The 25,761-nt window shown below is 44.0% G+C and overlaps 2 protein-coding genes across 2 annotated transcripts; both read right to left on the bottom strand.

The window, feature by feature from the left end:
* Positions 1–3,636: 3,636 nt before the first annotated feature.
* Positions 3,637–4,318, bottom strand: LOC118577940 (PRAME family member 18-like). Its single transcript, XM_036178574.1, has 2 exons — positions 4,032–4,318; positions 3,637–3,901 (listed from the first exon to the last, which is right to left on the bottom strand). The coding sequence occupies exons 1-2, from the start codon at positions 4,316–4,318 to the stop codon at positions 3,637–3,639; spliced, it is 552 nt and encodes a 183-aa protein (XP_036034467.1).
* A 15,054-nt stretch (positions 4,319–19,372) lies between these two features.
* Positions 19,373–22,114, bottom strand: LOC118577939 (PRAME family member 12-like). Its single transcript, XM_036178573.1, has 3 exons — positions 21,828–22,114; positions 20,809–21,399; positions 19,373–19,934 (listed from the first exon to the last, which is right to left on the bottom strand). Exons 1-3 carry the CDS (start codon positions 22,112–22,114, stop codon positions 19,373–19,375), a joined length of 1,440 nt encoding a protein of 479 aa, XP_036034466.1.
* Positions 22,115–25,761: the final 3,647 nt, after the last annotated feature.

Here is a 25,761-nt window from a genome sequence, read left to right as displayed (position 1 = left end):
ACTTCATTAATAAGAACTCTTTAAGATTCTTACTACATCTGGCGCCCAACATTCGTGGTACCTCGAATTCATGAAAAAGCCTCTTGCCTGTGGCCTTGTGAGCACCAGCTCAGGCCCAAGCTACACTCGCTGGTTGTGGTGGCACCCTGGTTGGATTTACTGAAGAAGGCAGAGGCAGGAGGATCCTGAGTTTGAGGCCGGCCTGGGAGAAGCTTCGGCCGGGGCAGAGACACAAACAGCAGTGGAACCATGGAGGCAGTGACTGCTGCTCCGAGTTGCCGGCTGCTTCTCATCATGTTGGTGACTGCAGTGATGCTGCTACCTGGGACAAAGTGTTTACTACTGCTTGTTCAGAAAAGAATTGCCAGGACCAGCATGTTACAAGAAAGCATCGGCAAAGGTCAGTTTGGAAAAGGTTGGCAAGAGAAATGTTGGGGAGAAATTGCTGTGAAGATGTTCTCTTCTAGGGAAGAACATTCACGGTCCCGAGAGACAGACATTTATCAGACTGTGATTGCTCCAAACCACAGAGGAGGCACAAAAAAAAAAAAAAAAAAAAAAAAAAAAAAAAAAAAAAAAAAAAAAATCTAAAGGGAACCATGATCATGCCTAACAGTGACTTTGAAATCGTCAAAAGGATGATGGGACTCCACAATGATGATGCCACATGGACTATGGTAAAGCCATTAACACCATGGAAAGATCGACTTTGGACTACAAACTGCTCAGGACAATTTCGAGATGACTAGCTGAGATGATACAGCCTGACAGACTACTTGAACAAGGACTTGAAACAAGCCCTGCACTTTATCACTATGCAGCGGCTGGACAATTGATACAGGACTTGACAATTAACCCAAAAATTTTCTTTTCAGGATCCCCTAAAGATGGAAGTAATTTTAAGAAGACGACACCCACATCCCCAAAAGGTGGGATGGGAGGTTTTGGGTCATTTAATGAGTTTCAGATATTGTCATTGTTTATGATGATTGGTTACAAGTTGTTAATTGTTAATGGTCAGGAAAAAAGCTGAACATGAAGATTAGATTCAGAGGTTTTATTTAAAAGAGAAAAGGAAAAGGTAAAAAGGAAACTATAGATATGAGGTAGATCACTGAATCTACCCTGAGAAAAAAAGATAAAGAAATAATGGGATAAATGGGTAGATCATTCAATCTACTCTAAAAAGAGAAAGAGAAAGATGACAAAAGGTAGATTATTGAATCTATTATGCAAAGAGAGAATATGGATATGATAAGATAAAAAGGGAGATTATGGAATCTACTTTTTTTAAAAAAAAGAACTATTTGTTTTAAATATCATAAGTAATGAAAAAAAATTTTGTATGAGTTTATCAAATGTTACTGGACTAGTCATTGTTACATATTAATGGAGTTGTTTATCTGAATCTGTCAAATGTTAATGAACTAGACATCATTAATGTAAATCTTGACTATGTATATTGTATATACTTATTGGATATGATATTTCTTGTATTAGTTATAAGCTTTTTTTGAAATTTTAGACAAAAACAGGGGAAATGTGGTGGGTATTGTGTTCCCTGAAATATTGTGTGTTCCCTGAAATAAACATATCTGGGGTCAGTGAACAGACAGCCACTAGAACAAAGCCAAAAATGGTGGCTAGAAAATGGGAAGAGTAAGCCATAGCAGAAGTTGGGCAGTGGTGGTACACACCTTTAATCCCAGCACTGGGGAGGCAGAGCTAGCCGGATCTCTGAGTTCAAGGCCACTTTAGGAACTGCTAAACATGGTGACCGACACCTTTAATCCCAGGCAGTGACAGCAGAAAGAGAAAGATATATAAGGCATGAAGACCAGAAACCAGAGCAATTAGAGTAAAGCATGTAGTTAGTTAAGCATCTGGTTGGTTAAGTGTTCAGGCTTTGGAGCAAGTGAGATAGCTGTGGCTTGTTCTGCTTCTCTGATCTTCCAGCAATCACCCCCAATAACTGGCCTCAGGTTTGACTTCATTAATAAGAACTCTTTAAGATTCTTGCCACAGGGCAAGGCTCAAGGGAAAGAAAGCTTAGGGGAGCAGGAGATCCCAACTGGATCAAGAACAGAAAGGGAGAACAGGGAATAACAGACCATGATAAATGATGACCACATGAGAACAGGAATAGGCAGAGTGCTGGAGAGGTCCCCAGAAATCCACAATGATACATCCTCTGTAGACTGCTGGCAATGGTCGAGAGAAAGCCTGATCTGTCCTAGTCTGGTGATCAGGTGGCCAAACACCCTAACAGTCATGCTGGAACTTTCATCCAATAACTGATGGAAGTGGATGCAGAGATCCTCAGCCAGGCCCCAGGTGGAGCTCCAGGAGTCCAATTGTTAAGAAAGAGGAGGGACTGTAAGAGCGTGAATTGTTGAGACCAAGATTGGAGAGGCACAGGGACAAATAGCCAAACGAATGGAAGCACATGAATTATGAACCAAAGGCTGTGGAGCCCCCAACTGGATCAGGCCCTCTGGATAAGTGAGACAACTGAATAGCTTGATCTGTTTGGGAGGCACCCAGGCAGTGGGACCCGGACCTGTCCTTAGTGCATGAGCTGGCTGTTTGGAACCTTGGGCTTACACAGGGACACATGCTCAGCCTGGAAGGAGGGGACTGGACCTGTCTGTACTGAATCCACCAGGTTTAAATGAATCCCCAGGGGAGTTGGCCCTGGAGGAGATGGGAATGGAGGGGAGGGGGGAGGACAGGGGAACCCATGGCTGATGTGTGAAATTAAAACACAAATATAAATTTTTAAAAAGGAGAGAAAAAAAACTAAAATTAAAATGAAGTGGAGATGAAAAACAAAAAAACAAAAAACAAAGCAAACAAAAACTGTGCCAACGAGGTGGGTCCAGAGCATACCAGTCCGGCATATTGGGTAGAGAAATGAAACTATGACTGGGAGCTGAGCCTGGTTTGGTCCCACAGACCTTTAATCCCAGCATCTGAAAGGGAGAGGCAGGTGGATTTCTGTGAGTTTGAGGCTAGCCTGGTCTGCATAAAGAGTTCTAGGCCATTCAAGAACTACAGAGCAACCCCTTCTTCAAAAATGGAATGGGATAGGATATATGATGGCTGTTCACACTTATCACAACAAGAGGCAGAAATAGGGGCTGGAGAGATGGCTCAGAGGTTAAGAGCGCTGACTGCTTTTCCAGAGGTCCTGAGTTCAATTCCCAGCAACCACATGGTGGCTTACAAACCATCTGTAATGAGATCTGGCGCCCTCTTCTGGCCTGCAGTCATACATGCTATATACATAACAAATAAATAAACCTTAAAAAAAAAAAAAAAGAGGCAGAAATAGTATTGTCATTCATTTATTCTGGGCAAAGAAACTAAAGCATCAAAAAGAAAAACAAATAGTCACCCATGGCTGTGTGCTCCTTTAATATCAATGTTCCCTAATTGGCTAATCTATATGTTCAGAGCCAGAAGTTTCTATATCCCGAGTTCCAAGCCTGTCTATGTCACAAAATGAGACCCTGTCTTGATTATTTTAGGACAGGAGAGATGGCAAAGGAATTAAGAGCACAGACGGATCTCTCAAGAACATAAGTCCGAGCAGATCCAGAGAGATCCTCAGAGATCCAACTCCTCTCTCGGGCCTCACTTATTTCTTTTCTGAATCACCCTGAAAAAAGAGATCTGCATGGTATTTCTTCTCTGCCTGAGCCACAGCATGAAGTCACTATTATAGTCCTTGAGAGCGAGGAACGTGAGGATGTATTCAGCTACCACCTTCAATTGCTGCTTCTTTCCCTCTGTTGTGGGATCTACTTCTTTGGTCCACCAAGTAGACTTTTTTCCAACACATCCTTCCCAGAAGTCATTGTAGACATCCTGCAAACTGAGCAATTGTAGTCTACACCTCCTGTGGGTTGGAAAAGAAGGAGGTTCAGATGACAGTTATAATCTAACAGATCTCGCATCTCAACCTTCCTCCATTACATTCCCTTTGAATTCCACCCATAGACTTGCCTTCCACACTCAGGCTCACTCACCGAGGCCAAACATTCTGGTTATTCAGCCAATCCATTCCATCAAGCACAGCCCAGAAGTTATCCACTTTGGCGTAGCACATCAGTGCCCCAAGAGGGAGGCAGGGGAAGGGCCAAGATACTACCATGGCCTTCACAAGCTTTGTCCTTCTCTCAATGAAGGCCTCCTCAAAGAGTGGTGGGAACAACATTGTGGGAAGGTCATCCAGAGCAGAGATGGCCAAGTCTTCATCTGCCAGCAGCCCCTGCATGGCAAGATGCTGGAGTGAGGGCATGGCCTGGAAGCTCATCCTGACGAGTTCAGGTAGATGGATCCTGTGGAAGCATCCAGAAAGACATCCATTCAGAGCAAAGCTCAGGAAGGCCTTTGCTCCTCCCTCACAGAAATCACCTCAGGGTGAGAGTCACTGCAGACAGTAGAAACCTGGTTTTCCTGTTTGAGTCTGCTGCTCCCACAACCACAGGCCCCTCCAGGCATCATGGTGGACTGTGATTCAGTCATGTGAAAGCCATGGGGTTGTGTAACCCCAACCCCTGCTGCCCTAATCCTATTCCATTGGGGAGTGGGCAACCTGGAGAGAGGGAAGCTTCATTCTTTTAGGGTGAACCATCTTTCCATAAAGACCCTCAAAGGCAAATGAAATGTTCCCTGTGAAGTCTTCCCTCATTCTGTCTTCAACTAATGGGGCCTAGCTGGAACAATCTGTGAAATGGGTGCAGTTACTTTTGTTTTAAGAACCGAGTTCTCTCTCAGTGTTTGGAAGGATGAGGCAGGAGAATTGCAAATATGACACTAACCTGAGACCAGGACAGTGTCCAGCACAAGCACAGGAACTGAAGTGAAACAAGTCTTTTAAGCAGCAATGGGGACAGGTAAGCACCAGTGTTGGACAGCTGGAGAGGCTGGGGACTGTCCCCAAGAGGACATACATGTTGCATGCAATACTAGGGAAGACATATGTAAGAAAACACACTCTAGAGTTAGCACTAACTGCATTTCATATCCCTGTTTGTGTGTGTATGTGGGATGGGGGGAGTTGGAAATAAGTGTTTCTCTGTGCACCCCTGGCTGTCCTCAAACTCTCTGTGGACCAGGCTTACCTGGAACTCAGAAATCCACTGTATTCTGCTTCCAGCCCAGTTTCCCAAGTGCTGGGATTCAAGGTGTGAGGGAACACTGCCCAGTTACTTTCAGTTTCTTAGAGTTGTTTTATTGTTGTTTTGAGACAGGGTCTCACTGTGAGGCATTGTCTGGCCTGAAACTTGCTGTGTAGAGCAGCTGGTCTTCAACTAATGAGATCTGCCTACCACTCTCTCATAGTACTGGGATTCAAAGCAGGTACCTCCATCCCAGGCTTCTATCTCATTTAGACAGAAGGTCTCCCTATATACTCCAGGCTAGCCAGCAACTGAAGAGCCTCATGCCTGGACTCAGTCCTCTAAGTCTGAGCTGCCACCCACTTTGTGCTTTTTAATTTGAATTTCTTACAGGGTCTTACCAAGTTCCCCTTATCAGAGGTCCTAGCTGACATACCTTTCACCCTACCAGCCTCAGTTGCCATAGTAGGTAAGATTAGTGTAGTGGCCTGTTTGCCAATTCTGTTCCCACTATTATTCTTGAGTCCCATGTAAAAGGAAATGTTCATTTGCATTTAGGGGCTGAGGACATAATGCATTCACTTAGAGCCTTCACTGGCTGCTATTCTAGAGGACCTGGGCTAGATTCCTAATACCTACAAGCTTGCACCATATCTTGAAAAGCAAGACAAGTCAAAGATGCCTTCATCTTGAATTTTTGCTGAGGCCATTTCAGGATTAACTAGAATTTGATCTCCATGATGAAGATGCCCATGGAAAATGACCCAACATGATCCTAGGAAGCCAAATCAGGATGTCCTATCTTTTCTTGGCCTGTTTGTGTTGGAACCCCATCCAGCTAACTGCTTATCGTAGCTTCTGTTAGACTCCATCCTTTTGGAAGATCCACTCTCCTCTCTGCAGCTGTTAAGTAAGATGCCAGATGTAAAACCATCCCACTCATGCCACACCTGAGGCTCTGGAATATCTGAGTGTGATCCCAGCTGACTCTTATAAAGACTTTCAATTGGCTGTAAAGTGTATCTGGGAAACATTTTATATGGGCTACCTGTAACAATATGTAAGTCCAGTTCCAGGGGACCTGACCCCATCTTATGTCTTTTATAGGCACACATGTGGTGTAGATTTAAGTTCAGGAAAATACCTATACATAAACCAGCATCCATCAAATATTAGTTTAAAAAAATGAATACAAACTGATAAAACCATCAAAAAAGAAAATCATGGCCAGGTGGTGGTGGCACATGTCTTTAATCTCAGCACTTGGGAGGCAGAGGCAGGTGGTACTCTGAGTTCAAGGCCAGCCTGGACTACAAAGAGAATTCCAGGACAGCAAGGAGTAACAGAGAAACCCTGGCTTTGAAAAATCAAGAAAAAAAAAAGTCACAAACTGGGGTGTGGTGGTACACGCCTTTAATCCCAGTACTAGGCAGGCAGAGGCAGGTGAATCTCTTAAATTCAAGGCCAGTCTGATATAGAGTAAGTTCTGGACAGCCAGAGCAACTCAGAGAAACCCTGTGGCTGAAAAAAATGAACAACAACATAAACACTCAGGACTCTAATCCCAGAGTGAGGTGGGTGGGTGGTAGGTATAGCCTGAAAACAGAGAATGAGATCAGCCTGAGCTACTAGAGAACCTATTAAAAAATAGAAATCAAAGATCACCCAGACCTGGTAGTGAAGGCCTAAGAGGATTTCTGTCAGTTCAAGACCAGCCTGATCCACATAGGGTTCAGGACTACACAGTGAGACTCTTTCAATAATAAAGATTTTAGGGTGCTTCTCTCTTTGACTCCCCCCATTTTGAAGTTTTTATCATTGTCCATTAATACATCCATGTTCACTCTGCATCTTAACTTTCAAAGGCAGATGCTGAAGATACAACCTGGGGGACCTAACTCAAGGAGGCCCTTGATGTTCCATCCTCAGCACTCCATAAAGGGGCCACCTTGCCCAAACCTCACATTCCAGCACTCAGGAGGTGGAGGCAGGAGTATGGATGACTCAAAGTCATCTCAGCTTCGTATAAATTCTAGTTAGCCTGGGCAACATACAGGAGACCCTGCTTCAAAACAGCAGCAATACCAACAAGCAACAGCAACAAGAAAAACAGAAATCAGGACTGGAACGATGGTTCTGGCAGAGGACCTAGGTTTGGTTTCCAGCATTGTCATGGTGGCCCAAAGGAAAGATATTTCCAGTCCCAGGGGTCTCATGTTACCTCTGACCTCTTAAGGCATCAGACACATAAGTGGTACAAATACACAAATTTAGGCAAATTACTTACTCACATGAAATAAAGCAAAATCTTAACAAATTATCTTTAAAAGCCATAAATATTAAACTGAACTGAAAAATTTAAAAAGAGAGAGAGAATAGAATTTAACTAGCAAGAAGAAATTCCAGAATTAGGAGGCTGAGGCAGGGGCAGACACATTCTTGTAACTTCAAAATCCCAGAAAGAGAGAAGCAGGAGGACTACAATTCCAGGCAACTTGAGCCATGAGCCCACTGTCAGGCCAATCTAGGAAGACACAGCAAAATCTCTCAAGAAAACAAACCCATGAGTTAACAAACAACATTTGAAATGAAGGTAAAGCTGCCTTTGGAGCCAAAACCAGTCTCTAATCTGCTCATCAGAAGGAAGAGAAGGAGAATTTTCTGATTCAACCTTGGTTTCATATCACCAGTGGGGAGTGGCTGGGTGGGTGTCCTCATAAGCATGAGGGACTTACCAGACACAGGCATTGATGACAGGTCCCTATTCCCAGCAGGAACAGGAGATGACTTCAAGATTCCAAGTGTCTCCTCTGGTTCACTTGGGCTTTTATTCACTCATTTCACTTCTGTTTACAGTCTTATGCACCAACCAAAGGGTGCCACGTCATCAAATTGGTTGAGACTCCATCCATTTAATCCTAATTGTGATTAGGTGTGTCCAGATTGCTTTAATTGATCACCCTCATGACAGACTGTAAAGAGACTAGGGGCTGAGACAAGAACACATTCATGAATTCACTGCAGAACATTTCCCTTCCTTCCTTCTTTCCTTCTTTCCTTCCTTCCTTCCTTCCTTCCTCATGGAATTTTTCTCTTGAGGTAGGACCTTTATATATCCCAAGCTGACCTGGAATTTTCTAAGTAGCCTAAGATAGACAGCATGTCCCCTGTCTCTGTCTTCAAAATGCTGGGCCTACAGGAGTGAGCCTCAAAGCCAACTTTATTTACAGCTATTTGTTGGGACAGGGACTCATAATATAGTGTGAGCTGGGACCAAAAACTGGAGAGCAATTTGGCCTGCAGAGCTGTAGATTAGAATGCACAAGGCTGGAAACCTCTAAGGGGGGTGGGGGGACTGTGGCACACAAGGCAGGGGAAAGCTAGCAGCATGGGGAGCTTAGAGTCCTGACTCCATGGAGATGACCTCTGTAGCCTTTGTCTTTGCACCATGAATCCTTCACTCTTGGCAGTCCAGAGCCCAGCCAGTATCCCTGGCCCTGTCATCTGTAACATGATCATCCAAGGACAAGGGAAATGTTATAGGTTTACAATCCCAGCCACTGAGGAGGCTGAGACAGGAGGGTCATAAATTCAGGGCCTGTACACAGTGAGCTCATCACTAGCGTTGGCACTTAGGAAGACCCTGCCTCAAGACAGAAGTTGCTGGACAGAATGGCACACTTTTAATCCCAGCACTCTAGAGTCAGAGGCAGGAAGATCTCTGTGAGGCCAAAGCCAAAGATGTGGCCTGGTCTAGATTGTGAGTTCCAGGTAGCTACTGCTAGAAGTTAGACACTTAGAACAACAAGAGTGAGGTGTGGTTGGAGGCACACCTTTAATTCCAACCCTTGGAAGCAGAGCCAGAGGCATCTCTGAGTTGGAGTCCAGACTAGTCTACAGAGAGAGTTCCAGGATATCCAGAGCTACACAGAGAAACCTTTTCTCTAAAACAAAAACTAAACCAAGCAAGCAAACAAAAACCAAACAACAAACAATTTTCTTTTGTTTTGTTTTTCAAGTCAAGACTTCTCTCTATAACTGTATAACAGCCCTGGCTGTCCTGGAACTCTTTCTATAGACAAGGCTGGCCTCCTACTGAGACATCCACCTGGCTCTGCCTCTGGAGTGCTGGGATTAAAGGCATGTGCCACCACCAGGCTTTTCTTTTTTAAGACCATGTCTTTCTAAGTAGCCCTGGCTGCCCTAAAACTCACTATCTAGACTAGGGTAGCCTTGAACTCACAGACACACACCCCCTCTTTTCCCAAGGGTTGGGATTAAAGCTATACACCACCATAACCAGAAAAGCAGGTTGTCTTAATATAGATTAACTCACTGTAGAGGCTGAGACAGGAGGATTGCATATTTGACTAAGTCTGGTTTGAAGAGTAGGAGGCCAGCTTAGGAAGAGAACAAGATTCTACCTGAAAATAAACAAATGTCCAGGAAGCCTACTGTAGCAGGAATTTGTGACAGGAATATTAAAGGGTCTTAATAAGAAACACAGGAGCTAGATATTGGGGTGAATGCTTGAAGATCAGAGAAGCAGAACAAGCCACAGCCACCTCACCTCACCAATTCCTCAGCTGACTCTGTTTCCTCAGACTGGAAGCCTCTGAGTCCTCATCCAGAATGAATCTCAGCTGAACTGCTGCAAAAAGCCTAAAACTTTACCCAGACTCCTGGTTTTCATGCTTTATATACCTTTCTCCTTCTTGCCATCACTTCCTGGGGTTAAAGGCATGTGTCACCATGTCTGACTGTTTCTAGTATGGCTTTGAACTCACAGAGATCTGGATGGATCTCTGCCTCCAGAATGCTAGGATTATAGATGTGTGTGCCAACATCTTCTGGCCTCTATGTCTATCTAGTGGCTGTTCTGTTCTCTGACCCCAGATAAAATTATTCAGGTGCACAATATATTGGGGGACACAATATCACCAAAGGTATTGTATTTTTTTAATCCTAGGATTTTGGACACAGAGGTAGGAGGATCTCTGTGAGTTTAAGAACAGCAAGGTCCAGGCCAGCCAGGACTACTTAGTGAGACCATGTCTCAAAGACAACAACAAAGAAAAAGAGAAAAGCCAGCTTTTTGTCATGGTGCAGTCCAGCTGGGACTTCAGGTACAGATCCCTACCTGTTGTTCGTGTGATTGTGGGGATCTCACCGGGGTTCCTGTGTTAGGCACACATTCTACCAGCTGGGCTTCTACCACAGATCCTGGTTACAATGTATTTTGAGGTCCTGAGTTCTTAGGTCTCATCTTCACTGATCAGAAAGCACAAAACCTTTCCATTCTCCACAGACACAAGATCCCAACACCCTAAAACAGGTGACCAGGATAATGTCCAAGATGGACTTCAGAGGGGAGCCTCCAGTCTCCCATTGAGCCAAAACTGCATTCAGGGAAAGTTATTTCCTTACACTGTGGAGCCAGAAGCCTCTTAGATGACCAGAATTTTATTTGAATCTTAAGGTTCTGTCTCCATGTGTCACCTGTCTGTTTTGAGCCATGAGGAAGGAGAGAGACAACACTTATGGGCTTTAATAAATTACCACATAAGAGGGTCACTGATGGATCTGAGCTGTACAACAAGGATGGGAGCCTCGTTTCTCCTGGTAGCCCCCAAACAGGAACAGAAGCTGGGTTCATAAACACAAAACCCACAAACATATGCTGACACTTTATAGTTACATTTTTTCACCAATCAGGATTCAGGGATTAGGGGTTTCTCTAGGTCCTGTTGTTTTTCTGTCAGTATAGGGGCTGCAACTGAATCAACTGATACTGTAATCACCATCTGAGTCTCTATCCTTCTATTTACAAGTAAAGAGTTGGGAGTCAGATGTTGGGGTGAAAATCTGCTAGATCAGAGAAACTGAAAAGCAAGCAACTGACCTTCCTTTTTTGGTCAGAGACCCATAAGAGAAGTGTCTCTCCACTTATCCCAAACCAAAGAGATCTTGAATCTCTAAGTCCCTCCATACTTCTTTCTGTCTCTTTATTCATATTCCTGGCTTCTCTGTGGCTAATTCTGGTCAAGTAGTCACTGGCTCTGCCCCCTGACCTAAGGTTAATTTTCTTAACACAGTCTTAGAGTTTCACAATGTTATCAAATATCCCAAAGCAACAGTCAACTGACACAGAATGTTCAACCAATCAATTTGTTCTTTCTGTTATTAGGTACAGCCATCTTGTCTTAGAGAACTAAGGGGCATAATAGACTGTTTCTATTATTTAGGAAGGAGCTTGGTCAGCAATTGGAAGGTTGCCAGGCCCCCTAAGGTTTGGAAACCTTAACTCTGTTTCATCCTACAGGTAAAATGGAATATGAGCTATTTGAGAACAGAACCCAACTACCTTTAATCCCATCACTTGGGAGGCTGAGCCAGGCAGATCTCTGTGAGTTTGAGGCCAGCCTGGTCTACATAGTGAGTTCCAGGACAAAATAAAATAATAATAACAGTAGTAGTAGTAGTAGTAGTAGTAGTAGTAGTAGTAGTAGTAGTAATAGTAACAATAATAATAATAATTTAATAGTGGCAATACTTAGTAAAAGGTGCTTTGGCATGCTCCCTTTTCATGGGCCTACTATTTCCCAAAGTTTCCCAACTTTGACCCCTGTAATCTGGACCACCTGTATCATATTCCACTCCCAACACACAGATTCACTGTTCTGTGTCCTCTTGAGGAACAATCACTCCTTTGGATTTCATTTCTCAGTGCACAGAACTAACATTCCCCCAGTCCCTGCCAAAAACGGCAATGTCTGACCTCAGGTCAGAAACCCAGATATCATGACTTTCAGGGCAGTTACAGGTAGCAAACTGGCTTGAGCTGCCTTATGGCCTTGACTGCACCCATGAGCTCCAGTTAACTGTGTGGCCACAACCCTCTGACAGAGGGTATCCAATGTCATTAGAGCTCTCCTGAGGGACCCAGTAGAGTGTCTGGTTCCACTGAATGAGATTGCCATGTGGTGACAAAGTTCCTTAAGGACAGCCAGGGAGACATCATTGTCATGGAAATAAATCTGAACTGGTTACATTGAACTCAGGTCAGGTAGAAGGGTACTGAGCTGATTAGTGCTCTATCCTACGGCCCTTCAATTCCAGAGTCTTCAGAGTAACTGCAGATCTTACTAGAAGATCATAGAGAGGCCCAGTAAATAAATGAGAAACTACCACACCACTGAGGTTCAGGTGTATGAGCTGATGTAGGTCCAGGCTCAGGAGCAGATGATTCAATTCTTAGTGTGAGAGCTGGAAATGAGTTATGGACAGTGATAAAGGTCTCCAAGGGGGTCTTCAGGCACATAGGTGGATACCAAGAGATGAGTTGGACAAACGGTGCAGGTTGGGGTATTGATTTCTGGGTAGAGGGCTCTATTGGGCCCATAGTCACACTGCCCTTACAATGCAGGACAGAATCCAGGATGTTGCCATTGGTGTCTTGTCACTCAAGTCACAACACTCTTGTCACACGCCTGCTGGCAATTCTGAATCTGCCCTCCTTCTTCCCAGCATTTTCTCTGCCCTGAAAATCCTATTTAGGCATCAGCTAATCAGTTTTTTACTAAAGAGACCAACACATGTTGGCAGTGCACAATTATTGTTCCACAGCTCCCTGGGCTTGAAGCATCCTTGCACACAGAAAGAGTTCCAGATTGGCTAGACCAGTTTACACACCATCTCCAGCTCCATTAGAACCAAGGAGCTGGCCCACATCAGGCACACAACAATCTTTAATGTAAAAGAAAAAGTAAGGCTGGCTTTGGTCTGCAGGACAGCTCTCCATCTCTCCTCAGTTGAGCAACATTTTATTTCTTTTTTTCCCTTTTTTTAACCACAAACAAAAGTACTATTTAATATCTTCCACTGTCTCTGTTTTGTTAAATAATAAGTAATAATAATAATAATTACTATTATTATTATTATTATTATTATTATTATTATTATTATTATTATTTTGTCCTGGAACTCACTCTGTAGACCAGGCTGGCCTCAAACTCACAGAGATCCACCTGGCTTGGCCTCCCAAGTGATGGGATTAAAGGTAGTTGGGTTCTGTTCTCAATAATCAATCACCTATGTCTCCTGATGAATTAAATACATAGATGCTTTTCGAAGTAAAAATTTTTTTGTTTTCTTTTTGCTATTATAGTAGAGCTGGAAGGAGCCTCCTTGCCTGTTTTTGTCTCCTTGTGCCCATGTATAACAGTTGTGTGGTGTTAGAATTGCCAGGTGGTTGCTGGATGTGATGGTGCACACCTTTAATCTCAGTGGTCAGGAGGCAGAGGCAGGCAGATCTTGGGAAGTTCAAGGAAACTAGGTGTATATATTGAATTCCAGGCCAATGAGGGCTACACAGTTTCAATAGAGAAAGAAAGAAAGGAAGGAAGGAAGGGAGGAAGGAAGGAAGGAAGGAAGGAAGAATGAATGAATGAATGAAAGGCGGAAAGAGAGAAAAAAGAATTGCTTATAGTTAGAGTTTTCCTGCCTGGCCCAGTCAGGACAAATCTCTCTTACCCGCCAGTCCCATAGTCGCTCAGACCCAACCAAGAAAGCACACAGAAACTTACATTGTTTAGAAACTGTATGGCCGTGGCAGGTGGCTTGTTATCTACTTCTTCTATCTTAAATTAACCCATTTCTGTAAATCTATACTTTGCCACATAGCTTGTGGCTTACCAGTGTCTTTACATGTTGCTTCTCATGGCGGCAGCTGGCGGTGTCTCTCCCAGCCTTCTACTTCCCAGAATTCTCTTCTCTCTTGTCCCGCCTATACTTCCTGCCTGGCCACTGGCCAATCAGAACTTTATTTACATAGAGCGATATCCACAGCAATTGCTGCTTTGTAAATATGAGAATCTTCAAGTTCAGGTTGACTACTCTTGCTGCCCATGCTGCCATATTACAGATAACGGGGACAGCTCTCCCACCTGCCTTAGGACACCAATGTCTTCCCACCAGCCCAGGCCATCAGGTTCCAGCCTGTCCTGTGGGTCAACAGCACCTGCTGAGCCAAATGGCATCATGGATGTCTTTCTTCCTGCCCAGGGACTGACTATCCAGGCTTGCTTGTGGATGGGTGGCTGAGGAAGCTGCCCAACATCATTTTGAAGGCAGGATCCATTATGCTTTCCATTTATGTAGGAATTGAGTGCTGTCTGTTTCCTGGAATCTGACCTTCCCCGACCCATGGCCTTGATTTTTTGGAGAATACCCTGACTCACCCTGGACGCTCCCTAGTCATTCCATGTTCTTATGAGTTTTTTTTTCCTAATTTTCCATACTGCCCCATTGTCTCTCTTCTGTGAACCTGCTTTACAACTACTCATGATTTTACTCCTTAAAAGGGGCCCAAGATATGGATTCAAGGCTGCTCTCTTTAACCCAACTTAGGAGGCAGTCACTGGCCAGCAATTTGGGTGCACCCAATTTAAAAAAAAAAATCAAGGTAGCTTTAAGTTTGGCTTAAATTGTGGTGGTCTTATTCTTGCTGTTGAGATTAACATGGCTAGCACCCACCTGAGCTGAATCAGAAATACTCTTAGAAAAATAAATGTTCAAATGTAAAATATTGTTATAAAACACCAGATATTTAAAAATTACCTAAAGTTGGTGTGTTGGCAAACCTTCACATAAGCCTAGTATTTAGTAGATAGGGGAAGAATGGTCAAGAGTTCAAGGCTGTCCTCAGCTACATAATTGATTTGAGTCCAGCCTGTATTACAGGAGAGAGGGTCAACTCAAAACAAAAACAAAGGAAACAATCCTCAGTTGCTAGACCTCGCCTTTGATACCAGCATTCCCAAAGCAGTAGCAGGCAGATCTCAGAGTTCAAGGTCAATCTGTACTACAAAGGGAGTTCCAGGACAGCCAGGGTTACACAAAAAACCCTGTCTGGAAAAACAACAAACAACAACCCAGACACTGTTCTCAGGTTGATCTCCATTTGTCCAACTACCAGGTCTTTATTTGAAGGTGGCTAACCAGAGGGTAAGAGCTCTGAAGAACAAGGCCCCACAGATGTGTGGTTTACACACTGGACTTGGTGGTCCATGTTAGCTAGCTCAGCATTCAGGATGACCAGACTGGAGGATACAGAATTCAAGGCCAGCCTGGGCTACATGAAGCTATTCATAGAAAAAGAATCTTGGTGGTGGTAGAGCATGCCTTTAATCTCTATGATTTGTGTAGATCTCTGTGAGTTTGAGGCCAGCCTGGACTACAGAGTTCCAGGCAAGGTGCAAAGCTACACAGAGAAACCCTGTCTAGGGGAGAAAAAAAAACATAAAAGAAAGAAAATTCAAACAAACAAAAAAGAAAGAAAGAAAGAAAGAAAGAAAGAAAGAAAGAAGAAAAGGAAAGGAAAGGAAAGAAGAGAACATTGTGGCTTAGACCAAAATCCCTGTGCTCTGTGTTGTCATGAATTTTCTTTCAGCTATATTTGATGGGCCCTGAATGCCCTCTAGCCTGAATATACTGGATTAAAATTCTAGGCCCTGCTGCCAGAACCTTCTTCTTAAGAGAGCAGATTCCCCCCTTGATCACAGTGGTTTGATGTTTCTTTGACATGATCGACTGAACGAACAACCAGGAAGTAACAGAGGCCCAGGCCAAGAAGAAGGGAAGGGAGTGTCAGTTGACTCCATCTTATTTAAATACAGAAAGTTCTAGGGCTTCAGCATTGAGGAAACAGCTCAGCATCTGTCTTTCAATCCCTAAAGTCACAGGACTCACATGACTTTGAACATGAAAAGCAGCTGAACAGGTCAGTGACAGTGGAAGGCAGTACACAGCAGTTTTCCAGGTCACAAATTTTGAGTGTTCCTCTGAAACTACCATTCTGGGAAATCCTCACCAACAAGTCCTTCATGGAACAACATTTACAAGGTTATAATAGTCTTTCTATCTCCAAACTGTCACTTAGAAATGCAGAATTGCCTTTCTGACTCTAAAAGACACCTGTCCCTTCAATCTCTTGTTCACCATGTCATCAAAGTCCCTGAGATATGAACACAGCATACAATTGGAGGACTCTGATATTCCACATCCTGGGTATGAAATGGGTCAAACTCTCAGAAGCTAAGACAAGACACATGTCTCCTTCTCATCCACATGTCACACACCAGCTTTCCCTTCTAAATGTTTGCTTTTTCCCTATGCCTAGAATTGAACCCAGATGTACACTCATTGGAAAGGGCTCTTTGCCAGAGAGGCATCTGCAGCCCTGTCTCACTTCTCTCCATTCCATTTCCCAGCCTCATTCCACTTATGTGTGTGAGGTAAACATGAGCCATATCTACTTTCCTCTGTTCTGCACCCTTGCCATGATTTGTCCAAGCTCTACAGTCCTCCAATCTGGTAAAAGAAGCCTCTGATCCACCTTGGGCCAAATTCTCCAGGACTGCTCTTGGTGCCCACCAGCCCGGGGGGAGTATGGAAGCATCTAGACAGTGCAGCCTAAAACCCTCTATGAGCAACAAGGTTCAAGACAGATGGCCTTGACCTGAACAGAGCAAATAAACCAGAAGATACAGGAGCATCTAATCCCCTTCATAGGGCACTTCATTGCTAAAGTCACTCCATCATCTTAAAAACTCTGACAGTGCATGGAGATTCAGAATCCAGGTGAGGCTGAGGCATGAAGAATCTGGTTGCAGAGTCTCCTTATTTCTGTGGATGAACTAACCTGGAAAGGGATCAGACCCTCATTAGATTGATACAGTATATATTATATTTGCTGTGAATAAGGGGTGTTGTGGGACTCCAACTTCATAGCTAAAATATGAAACAATTTGGAAGAACAAAAAGATGCCCATGGTCACAATAGGTTCTTACCTGTGACAGCAAAACACTGTGAGCTCTGATGGAGCTATAAGTTCTATGAACCTCCACACTTTTCTACTGTTAAAACAATCCTGGTCTTATGTTGAAATGCCACTCTGCTCACAATCACATCACTTTCCAAGAAATGGTATTTTCCAGAGTGTGATTTCAAGTGTCCTTCACAGTTAGTACATTGATGAGTTAGCTGACATCACAACAAAGTGTGAGAACAGGGAGATTTATTTTTTTAATGAAGACCAATGAAAACACAGAGTAATTAACACAATCTTCTTGCTACCTGTGTAGCATGAATCTAAACAGTTCTTATTCATAATAACAAACCTGGGCCAGGTATTGGGGTGTATGTTAGAAGATCAAAGAAGTAGAACAAGCCACAGCTATCTCACCTTGCTAGTTCCTCAGGTGATCATGTTTCCTCAGGCTGGAAGCATCTGAGTCCTCATCCCAATGGCTCTCAGCTGAACTATGTTGCTCCAAAGCCTGAATGCTAACCAACCAAATGCTTAACTAACTACATGCTTTTCTCTTCTAGTTCCTGGTCCTCATGCCTTATATACCTTTTTCTTTCTGACCCCACTCCCTGGGATTAAAGGTTGGGTTTCTGGAATTAAAGGCATGGGTCACCATGTTTAGCTGTTTCTAAAGTGGCCTTGAATTCAGAGACAGGATAGCTCTGCTTCCCAAGTGCTAGGATTAAAGGCATGTACCACTACCACCCAACTTCTGCTATAGCTTACTCTTCCCATTTTCTAGCCACCATTTTTGGCTTTGTTCTAGTGAAAGACCCCCCGGCACCCCTATAGTAATGCTATGTTTGCAAGGCTTATAAGGGAACAAAAGACAGTTCCAGGAAATAGAATGGCCCCACCGCAGCCCAGATAGCCGATAGATAAGCAGGATGTCAGGGGCAGACTGCCTGGCGTCAGTGCGGGAGGGCCAGAGCAGCTGGAATTCTAGATAGGGGTTGAGCCAACACACATATCTGGTTACCAAGGGAAAAACCCACAAACCGCCCTGAGCCTGAGTTCACGCCCCATTTGATTTATGCTCATATATTCACGCCTCACTTTGACAGAGCTTTGTCCAATTAGAACCCTTTGACTATTCGCGCCTCACTTTGAATTGTCCAATCAGAGCTTTGTCCAATTAGAACCCTTTGACTATTCGCGCCTCACTTTGACAGAGCTTTGTCCAATTAGAACCCTTTGACTATTCGCGCCTCACTTTGAATTGTCCAATCAGAGCTTTGTCCAATTAGAACCCTTTGACTATTCGCGCCTCACTTGAATTGTCCAATCAGAGCTTTGTAACCATTCGCGCCTTGTTTAAATTATCCAATCAGAACCCTTTGACTAATGCTTTCCCTCGCTTCTTGCTATAAAAACCCATCTTACCAACCCAGAGGCGCGCAAGTTTTCCGAGAGACTTGGTTGCCCCAGGTACCTGTGTTTAAATAAACCTCGTGCTGTTGCATCTGATCCGTGGTCGCTGCGTGCTCCTTGAGCCGGGGGTCTCTCCTGAGGGGAGACCTCTCCGGGGGTCTTTCACTAGTGGATGTCTATTCTCTGACCCCAGATTTGTTTATTTCGGGGAACACACAATATTTCAGGGAACACAATACCCACCACATACCTGATCCAATGAAAGGGTGTAAAATAGCTGGCTTGGCTACTCTCTTAGCAAATCAAGACAAAGCTCACAACTAAACAGTTAACATCCAGGTCTCAGGTCAGTCAGTTCGATAGGCAAGGACTTTTCCATCAGCAATCTTCAATGTCTGCTCAGCACCCCCTATCTGAGTATCCTGGAATAGAATCCCCTGCATTTCTCCAAAACTATATTCATAGGAGAGTAGGTCCATAATGCTCAGTTCAGATAGACAGTTCTGTACCAATAATGCACCAAGCAGCCAAACAATGTTAAGTAAAGAGGGGAAACAATGTCATGAATAACTTCAGTTCATTTTGATGCTGGCAAGTCTTAGACCATAATGTCCTTGATCATATACTTCATGGAATCACAAGACACCTTGACTGTGAACCTAGGACTTAAATTACTGACTGAATAGGATACAGAAGAGAGCATTTAGGTTCTTAGTCTACCATAAGTTTATAACTATCACATACTGGGAAGACTGTGGTGAACCTGTTTTGAGAGAGGCACATTTAGAAATGCAAATTTCCTTTCTGATTCCACAAGACAACTGTGGCCATAGGCCCATTATACTTCAAGTCAAATTAGACTCTATGGTGTGGATCCACTGAACAATATTTTGTTTCCAATGAACACAGGGTCTGAAACCAAGTGTTCTGTGACCTCATGATTACAGTCACACCACCTAGACTTTCATTTCTCAGTATCCAGAAGCAGCCTTTCCCTATTTATTGCTAACACCAACAAAGTCTGCTCTCCATGTCATAAACATAGCGCCTGCAGCATTCAAGGCAGATGCATGTAGCAAAGGCTATGGTCTTGGGCTGCCTTTGAGCAGTGAGTATATCCAGGAGCTCAGGACATACTTGGGTAAATTTCTCTACTAGAATATAACCCTGAGGATCATAGCACTCTAGAAGGGCAGGGTAGAGCTCTACAGTCAACTTGCTTAGATTGGCCATGCTTTGCAGAAGGTCCCTCAGAACAGCCATGGACAAGTCATTATCACAGAAATTGGCCCTGGTGAGCTGGGAGCACTGGCTCAGGATAGGTAAGAGGGAACTGAGCTGAGAGTCCTTCATCCTGCAGTTCATTACCTCCAGGTTCTGCAGTGTGTCTGCTACATTATCTAGGAGAACTCGGAGATCTGTGGGACATAGCTCAGATAACTCTACACCATTGAGGTTCAGGTGTTTCAGGTGACAGAGCCTCTGACACTGTGACAAGTATTTTAGGTCTGACTGTGAGAGCTGACGAAGAGTGATGCACAAGGACTCCAAGGGGGTCTTCAGGCATCTGGGGAAAGAACAGGAAATTAGTTCTGGGTAAGGAAGGACATTACTAAGGTTGATGCTGAGACCGAAGGGACCACAAATGTAAAGTCAGTCTAGCCTTATGCTGAAGGTCAACACTTGGGATACAACCTGTTGATTCCTGCTCAAATAATTGTCTCCTGAGACATATACATAAGGTGGGACAGTCTCAGACCACAGATCTGTAGGTCCCTGTCCTCACTCTGTCAAACAGAACTAAACTTTGCAACAACAGGCTGGGAGGTCATACACAGAGAGGACCATCACAAAAAGGGTTCTGGAAACCCCTCGGTATGTGTCCTGAATAGCTTCACTGTCCCTCCTTTCAATCACAACCTCTATTCCTGATGTCAGTGCTCCACCTTTGAAACTGATGGTCCCCACCCTAGCATCACTCATTTCCATCTACTAAATCTCAACCTGTGCTCATATTATCCTTCTCTCTGGGAGAGCTCGAGGCTGACAGAGGATCCATCCTCTGTTTACAGAGATCTGAGTACAGAGCTCCTTAGCATCCTGTGCAGGTGTTAGTTGTCCACACATCAGGGCCTGCTACTCTGTCATGTTCCCTCCCATTAGTGTAGCCAGGATCTCAAGGAGGAATATCCAGATCACACTCACTGGGTCTGAGTCACCCAACTGACCTGCTCTTAAGGCAGCTCTCTGAACATCTCCTACCCCAGCTCTGCCTCTGCTAATGAATGGTCAGTAAAGAAGGAAACAAGTCCACCCTTAAACACTGAATGAGTCCATCATTCTCAAAGACACAGTGGCACCCCCCCCAGGGGACAACTAATGCTGAAGCAAAGGGAAAAGGTTTGCTGTCACAGTAGAAACAGCTCTCCATCCTTCCTTACCTGAACAACTGTTTCATGTGGTCAGAGGAAAAGTACACTCCATTCACAGAGAAATGCTGGAGACACTTGAGTTTGGAGAACTGAGAAAGGAACCTGATCGTACACTTCTCCTCTGTGTCTTTCAAAGTATTTACAAACCTGTCTGTGTTCAAGTAGATGTGAGTTAGATGGAATTTGTGAAGATTTCTCATTCGGCCAAGGCAAGATCCCAAGTGACCCAGGAAGTGCAGAACCTTGTTTGTGAACAGTGCCAGTTCCTCAATGTAGTGTGGCTGGAAAATGTCCAAGACCTCCTTGATAATCTCCACAGGGAAGGCACAAATAGTCATCTTCAGACAGCACAGCCGTACAGAGCCTTTTCTCTGCTGGGCCCACTGCAACAAGCATGTTTGGTGATCTTCCAGGTGGAACCTGAAGCTAAGGTCAGTGACCACCTTCAAATGCCACCTCAGCGCGTATCTAGGAAGGGCCCTGCCTACTTGCTCTTCACTCCCAGTCTCTGTTGAGTAAGCTTCTTCCTGTGTTCCAGTCCATATATCCCAGAAATCCTGGTGCACATTCCTCAAGTCAAGTACTTGCAGGTTCCACCGCCTGGGAGGGAAAAGGAAGGAGTTTCATAATATAAGCCAGGAACTGACTCAGAGACAGTTTATGTCCCACTTCTCTATTGTCAGCTCCAACACAGCCCCTCTCTCCTGCCAGGCAAGGACTCTTAGCCTGAAGGGCATCTGGAGACCTTTCCTGCTTCCCTCCATTCAATGTAGACTTGGGTCTCTTTCACATCCAAGGCCTGTAGGAGAGCCAGGGCAAGGCTCATCCCACTGTGGCTTCATGTACTCTGAGCTGTCCTCCACTCCTGACTGCCATTTATATCAGCTCTCAACTTGAATACAAGTTCTACAGACTTCCATGTTGTAACAACAGAAGCCTCTGTCCACTTTGACCCCATTCTCCCTCACCTCACATGAATTTACAACTAGCTCAGTGACTACCCTTTGTTCTCCTTGGACCTTGCTTACCTGGGACGAACCTTCTGTGACAGCAGCAGATCTAGGCCATCCAGAACAGCTTGCAATGCCTCCACATCCCGGGTCTTCATCAGGGCCCCCACAGGGAGGCGAGAAAAGGGCCAGGCCGCCACCATTGCCTTCAATAGCCCCATGTGTCTACCATCGAAGGCCTCCTTGAACAGTGTTGGGAATAAATTTATGGGCATGGTCTTCAGGGCAGAGATGGCTAAGACCTGGTTCCTTACCAGGCTCTGCACTGCCAGCTGCTGGAGTGTGGGTGTGTTCTTGATACTCATGCTGATGGATCTTCAGTCAGAAAGAACCTGGTCAAGCGTTTAGGAAACATATTTTCAGCTTATGCTTTGGGAATTCCTACTTCTCACATGTTGCAGGAACCAGAGGATATTATAATATTAAAATATCCTGGATTGCTTTGATAACTGTTATAATGTGTCCTTCTTCAACTCTGACTCTTGTTATTTTGGACCTGTCTTGCTTTCTTTAGGTTAGTTGGGCCAAAGGTCTGTTGGTCGTGTTTATAATTCCCAAAACAACCACCTCTTCAATTTGTTGATTCTTGGGCCAGGTGGTGGTGGTACCCACCTTTCATCCCAGCCCTAGGGAGGCTGAGACAGGAGGATGTCTGTGAGTTCAACCTGTCTATAGACCCATTCCATCACAGGCTCCAAGCTACAGAGACACCCTGTCTCAAAAAACACACATAAAAAAAACAAAAGAGATAGTTGAATCTTTCTATTATTTCCTTCATCTCTATTCATTAAATATTTGTTGTCCATAATATATATATATATATATTAAGACAGGGCTTCTCTGTATAGTCCTGGCTATCTTGGAACTCATTCTGTAGACCAGTATTGCCTAGAACTCAGAAGTCAGGCTTCTGCCTCCTCCTGCTGGCATTAAAGGTGTGTACCACCAGACCTCATTCTATTTCATTGGTTTCTACTCTGGTTTTTCTTATCTCTTGCTGCCCACTAAGTTTGGATTTGGTTTGGTCTTGTTTCCAAAATTTTTAGTTGAATCATTCAACTATTTATTTGTGCTTTTCAGGTTTTTATTCTAGGCTCTTAGGGCTTTAAATTTCCCTCATAGTATTGCTTTCAATGCGTCCTAGATGTGATGTAGTGTACACTAATTTCCCTTTAATTCCGGGAAATTCACTCTTTCTTCCTTTCCTTCTTCCTTTCTTTTTCCTTTGACCTACTCACCATTCAGTAACATGTTGTTTTACTATTCATGAGTTTTTGTAGATTACTAGAGTTTTATGTCAATTTTTAGATTATTGTCAAGTGTTCAAATAATGTAAAGGTCTCACTTTCTCATCATTGTTGGTTCCAGTATATTTTGAGACCATGAGTTCCTGGGGTACACTCTCACTGATCAGAAAGTTCTGTGCCATTCCCTTCACAGATAAGGGATCTCAAGACCTTAAATATGATGACAGGAATAGTGGCCAAGAAGGACCTAAGATGGTGGCCATCCAGCTTTGGAGGGTCTGACAAATCAAAACCCTACCACTCAGATGCAACGACTTCATTAACATATACTGCTAGAAGCTTCTTTTAGAAAAACCAAATTTTATTTAACTCTTAAGTTACTTGTCCTCATGGTCCCATTGTTCTCCATGTCAACATTCCCCTTTAAAAAATGAACTGTGGCAGGTGGTGGTGGCACATGCCCTTAATCCCAGCACTCGGGAGACAGAGGCAGGAGGATCTCTATGAGTTCGAGGCCACCTGGTCTACAGAAAGGCACAAAGCTACACAGAGAAACCCTTCTCAAAAAACAAAAAATAAACAAAACAAGCAAAGAAAAAAAAATCTGTGACAGGATGATGTTGTGAGCTCATTCATCTCGTGAAGAGGTACTGAGGATGTGGCTCAGTGGTTAAAGTGCTTCTCTAGCATGTGGCTTCAGGCACTGGCTTCCATCACCAGCACCACCTTTACCAGGATGGTAGGTTCACCAGTAATCCTACAATTGAAGAGGAAGGGAAAGGGGACGTGAAGGAACAGCTCAGCACCCTAGCTAGAGAACTTAGATCCAACAATGGGAGCTGAGCTGGTGGTGATGGTGAGTGTTTGGTTGGGCACTCGTTTATTATAACAAGAGGCAGGGGCAGAACTGGGCAGTGGTAACACATACCTCTAATCCCAGCACTGGGGAGGAAGAGACAGGCAGAACTCTGAGTTTGAGACCAGCCTGGTCTACAGAGTAAATTCCAGGACAGCCAGGACTGTACAGAGAAACCCTGGAAACCCTTCCCCACCTCCTATTCCTCAAAAGGCAGGGAGATTGCAATAAGTTTCGGTTGGCCTGGGATAAATGATGATACCCTGTCCCAACTAACTACCAACCCTGAGAGCTGTGGACATGTGTCAACAGCAGCTGGACAGTGTGTCCTGGAGAAATAGGCAGTCCTGTCCTCCAAGCTGCCATTTCACTCCCTGTCAGCATGGGAGCCTCCTGCAAGCCTAGCTGGCCAGATTGAGCACTGTCTCACCCAGTTCCACAAGGGCTAGCAACTAAACGTTTAGAATCCAAAATGAAATACACCGGGTTGGAGATTTAGGTCAGTGGTAGATCGCTTGCCTAGCAAATGCAAGGCCCTGGGTTTGGTCCTCAGCTAGGTAAAAAAATAATAAAAAACAAACAACAACAACAACAACAAAAAACATCAGAAGTGAACTTCTGCCATGGGGGGTTCTACCAATGTGCTGTAAGCCTGTATTTAAGACCTCCTCCCTACTTAAATAAATGGCATTCCACATTCAAAAAAAAGAAAAAGAGGGGATCAAGATCATGATGGGGAATCCCACAGAGACACCTGACCTGTGCTAGTTGGAACTCACTGACTCTGGACTGACTGTTCGGGAACCTGCATGGGACCAAAGTGGGCCCGCTGAATGTGGGTGACAGTTGTGTGGCTTGATCAATTTGTGGGGTCCCTGGCAGCAGGGCCAGGACTTATCCCAGGTGCATGAACTGAATTTTTAGAGCCCATTCCCTGTGGTGCAATACCTTGCTCAGCCTTGATACTATGGGAAGGGGCTAGGTTCTCCTTCAAGTTGGTATGCCAGGCTTTGTTGAGTACCATGGGAGGCCTTACCCACTCTGAGGAGTGGATGGGGGTAGAGTGGGATGAGGGTGAGGAGGCAGAGAAGGGCATGGAGGGGGAACTGGGGTTGGTATGTAAAATGGAAAAATTTTTAATAAAAAAAAGAAGGAAAATGAAATACACACAGTTCAAAACATTCTAGGCTTGAAAAACCTGACAGACAGACCAGGTCTCAGTATATATATATATATATATATATATATATATATATATATATATATATATATATATATATATATCTTCTTGACTAGTAATTTTATGATTCGCAGAGTGTGTGAGTGACTAAGTCTCTGATTCTTGTGCATACTTTTGGGGCTCTTTTCCTCCCATTGGTTTGCCTTGTCCAGCTTAGATGGTGGTTTCATTGATCTTGTGATGTTCTATTTTGTTATGTGTGTTGGTACCTCTTAGAGAGACAGAAAGGGAGTGGATCTGGAGGGGAAGGAAGGGGAAAGAAACTGGGAGGAGAGAGGGAGGGGAAGCTGTAATCAGAATATGTTGTATGAGAAAAGAATCTATTATCTTAAAAGGAGGAGGAGGTAAGGGAAGAAGGAAAGAAGAGAGAGATGAGGAAGAGCCAGGGCAGTGGCAGGTGGTGGACCAAGCCTTTAATTTCAGGACTCCAGAGGCAGGCAGATTTTTGTGACTTCAAGGCCAGCCTGATGGAAAAGACTGAGTGCCAACCCTATCTCAAAAAATCATAAAATAAGTAAATAAAAGTAGAAAAAGAAAAGAAAAGCTTGACAGAGCAATTTTCCTTTTAAGTTAACAAAGATTTCTTTATTTTTCATTACATTTCCTTGA

Source organism: Onychomys torridus, chromosome 2 (genome assembly GCF_903995425.1).
Source record: "Onychomys torridus chromosome 2, mOncTor1.1, whole genome shotgun sequence".
Classification (NCBI taxonomy): domain Eukaryota; kingdom Metazoa; phylum Chordata; class Mammalia; order Rodentia; family Cricetidae; genus Onychomys; species Onychomys torridus.
This window is presented reverse-complemented; position numbering and strand designations above follow the sequence as displayed.

Bases quoted from the DNA above. Each gene is read 5' to 3' on its own strand.
- LOC118577939 (XM_036178573.1), bottom strand. From the start codon at position 22,114: ATGAGTATCAAGAACACACCCACACTCCAGCAGCTGGCAGTGCAGAGC. The intron at 21,400-21,827 runs GTAAGCAAGGTC...TTTCCCTCCCAG, and splicing joins TCACAGAAGGTTCGTCCCAG to GCGGTGGAACCTGCAAGTAC. The intron at 19,935-20,808 runs GTAAGGAAGGAT...TTCTTTCCCCAG, and splicing joins CACATGAAACAGTTGTTCAG to ATGCCTGAAGACCCCCTTGG.
- LOC118577940 (XM_036178574.1), bottom strand. From the start codon at position 4,318: ATGAGCTTCCAGGCCATGCCCTCACTCCAGCATCTTGCCATGCAGGGG. The intron at 3,902-4,031 runs GTGAGTGAGCCT...TCCAACCCACAG, and splicing joins AACCAGAATGTTTGGCCTCG to GAGGTGTAGACTACAATTGC.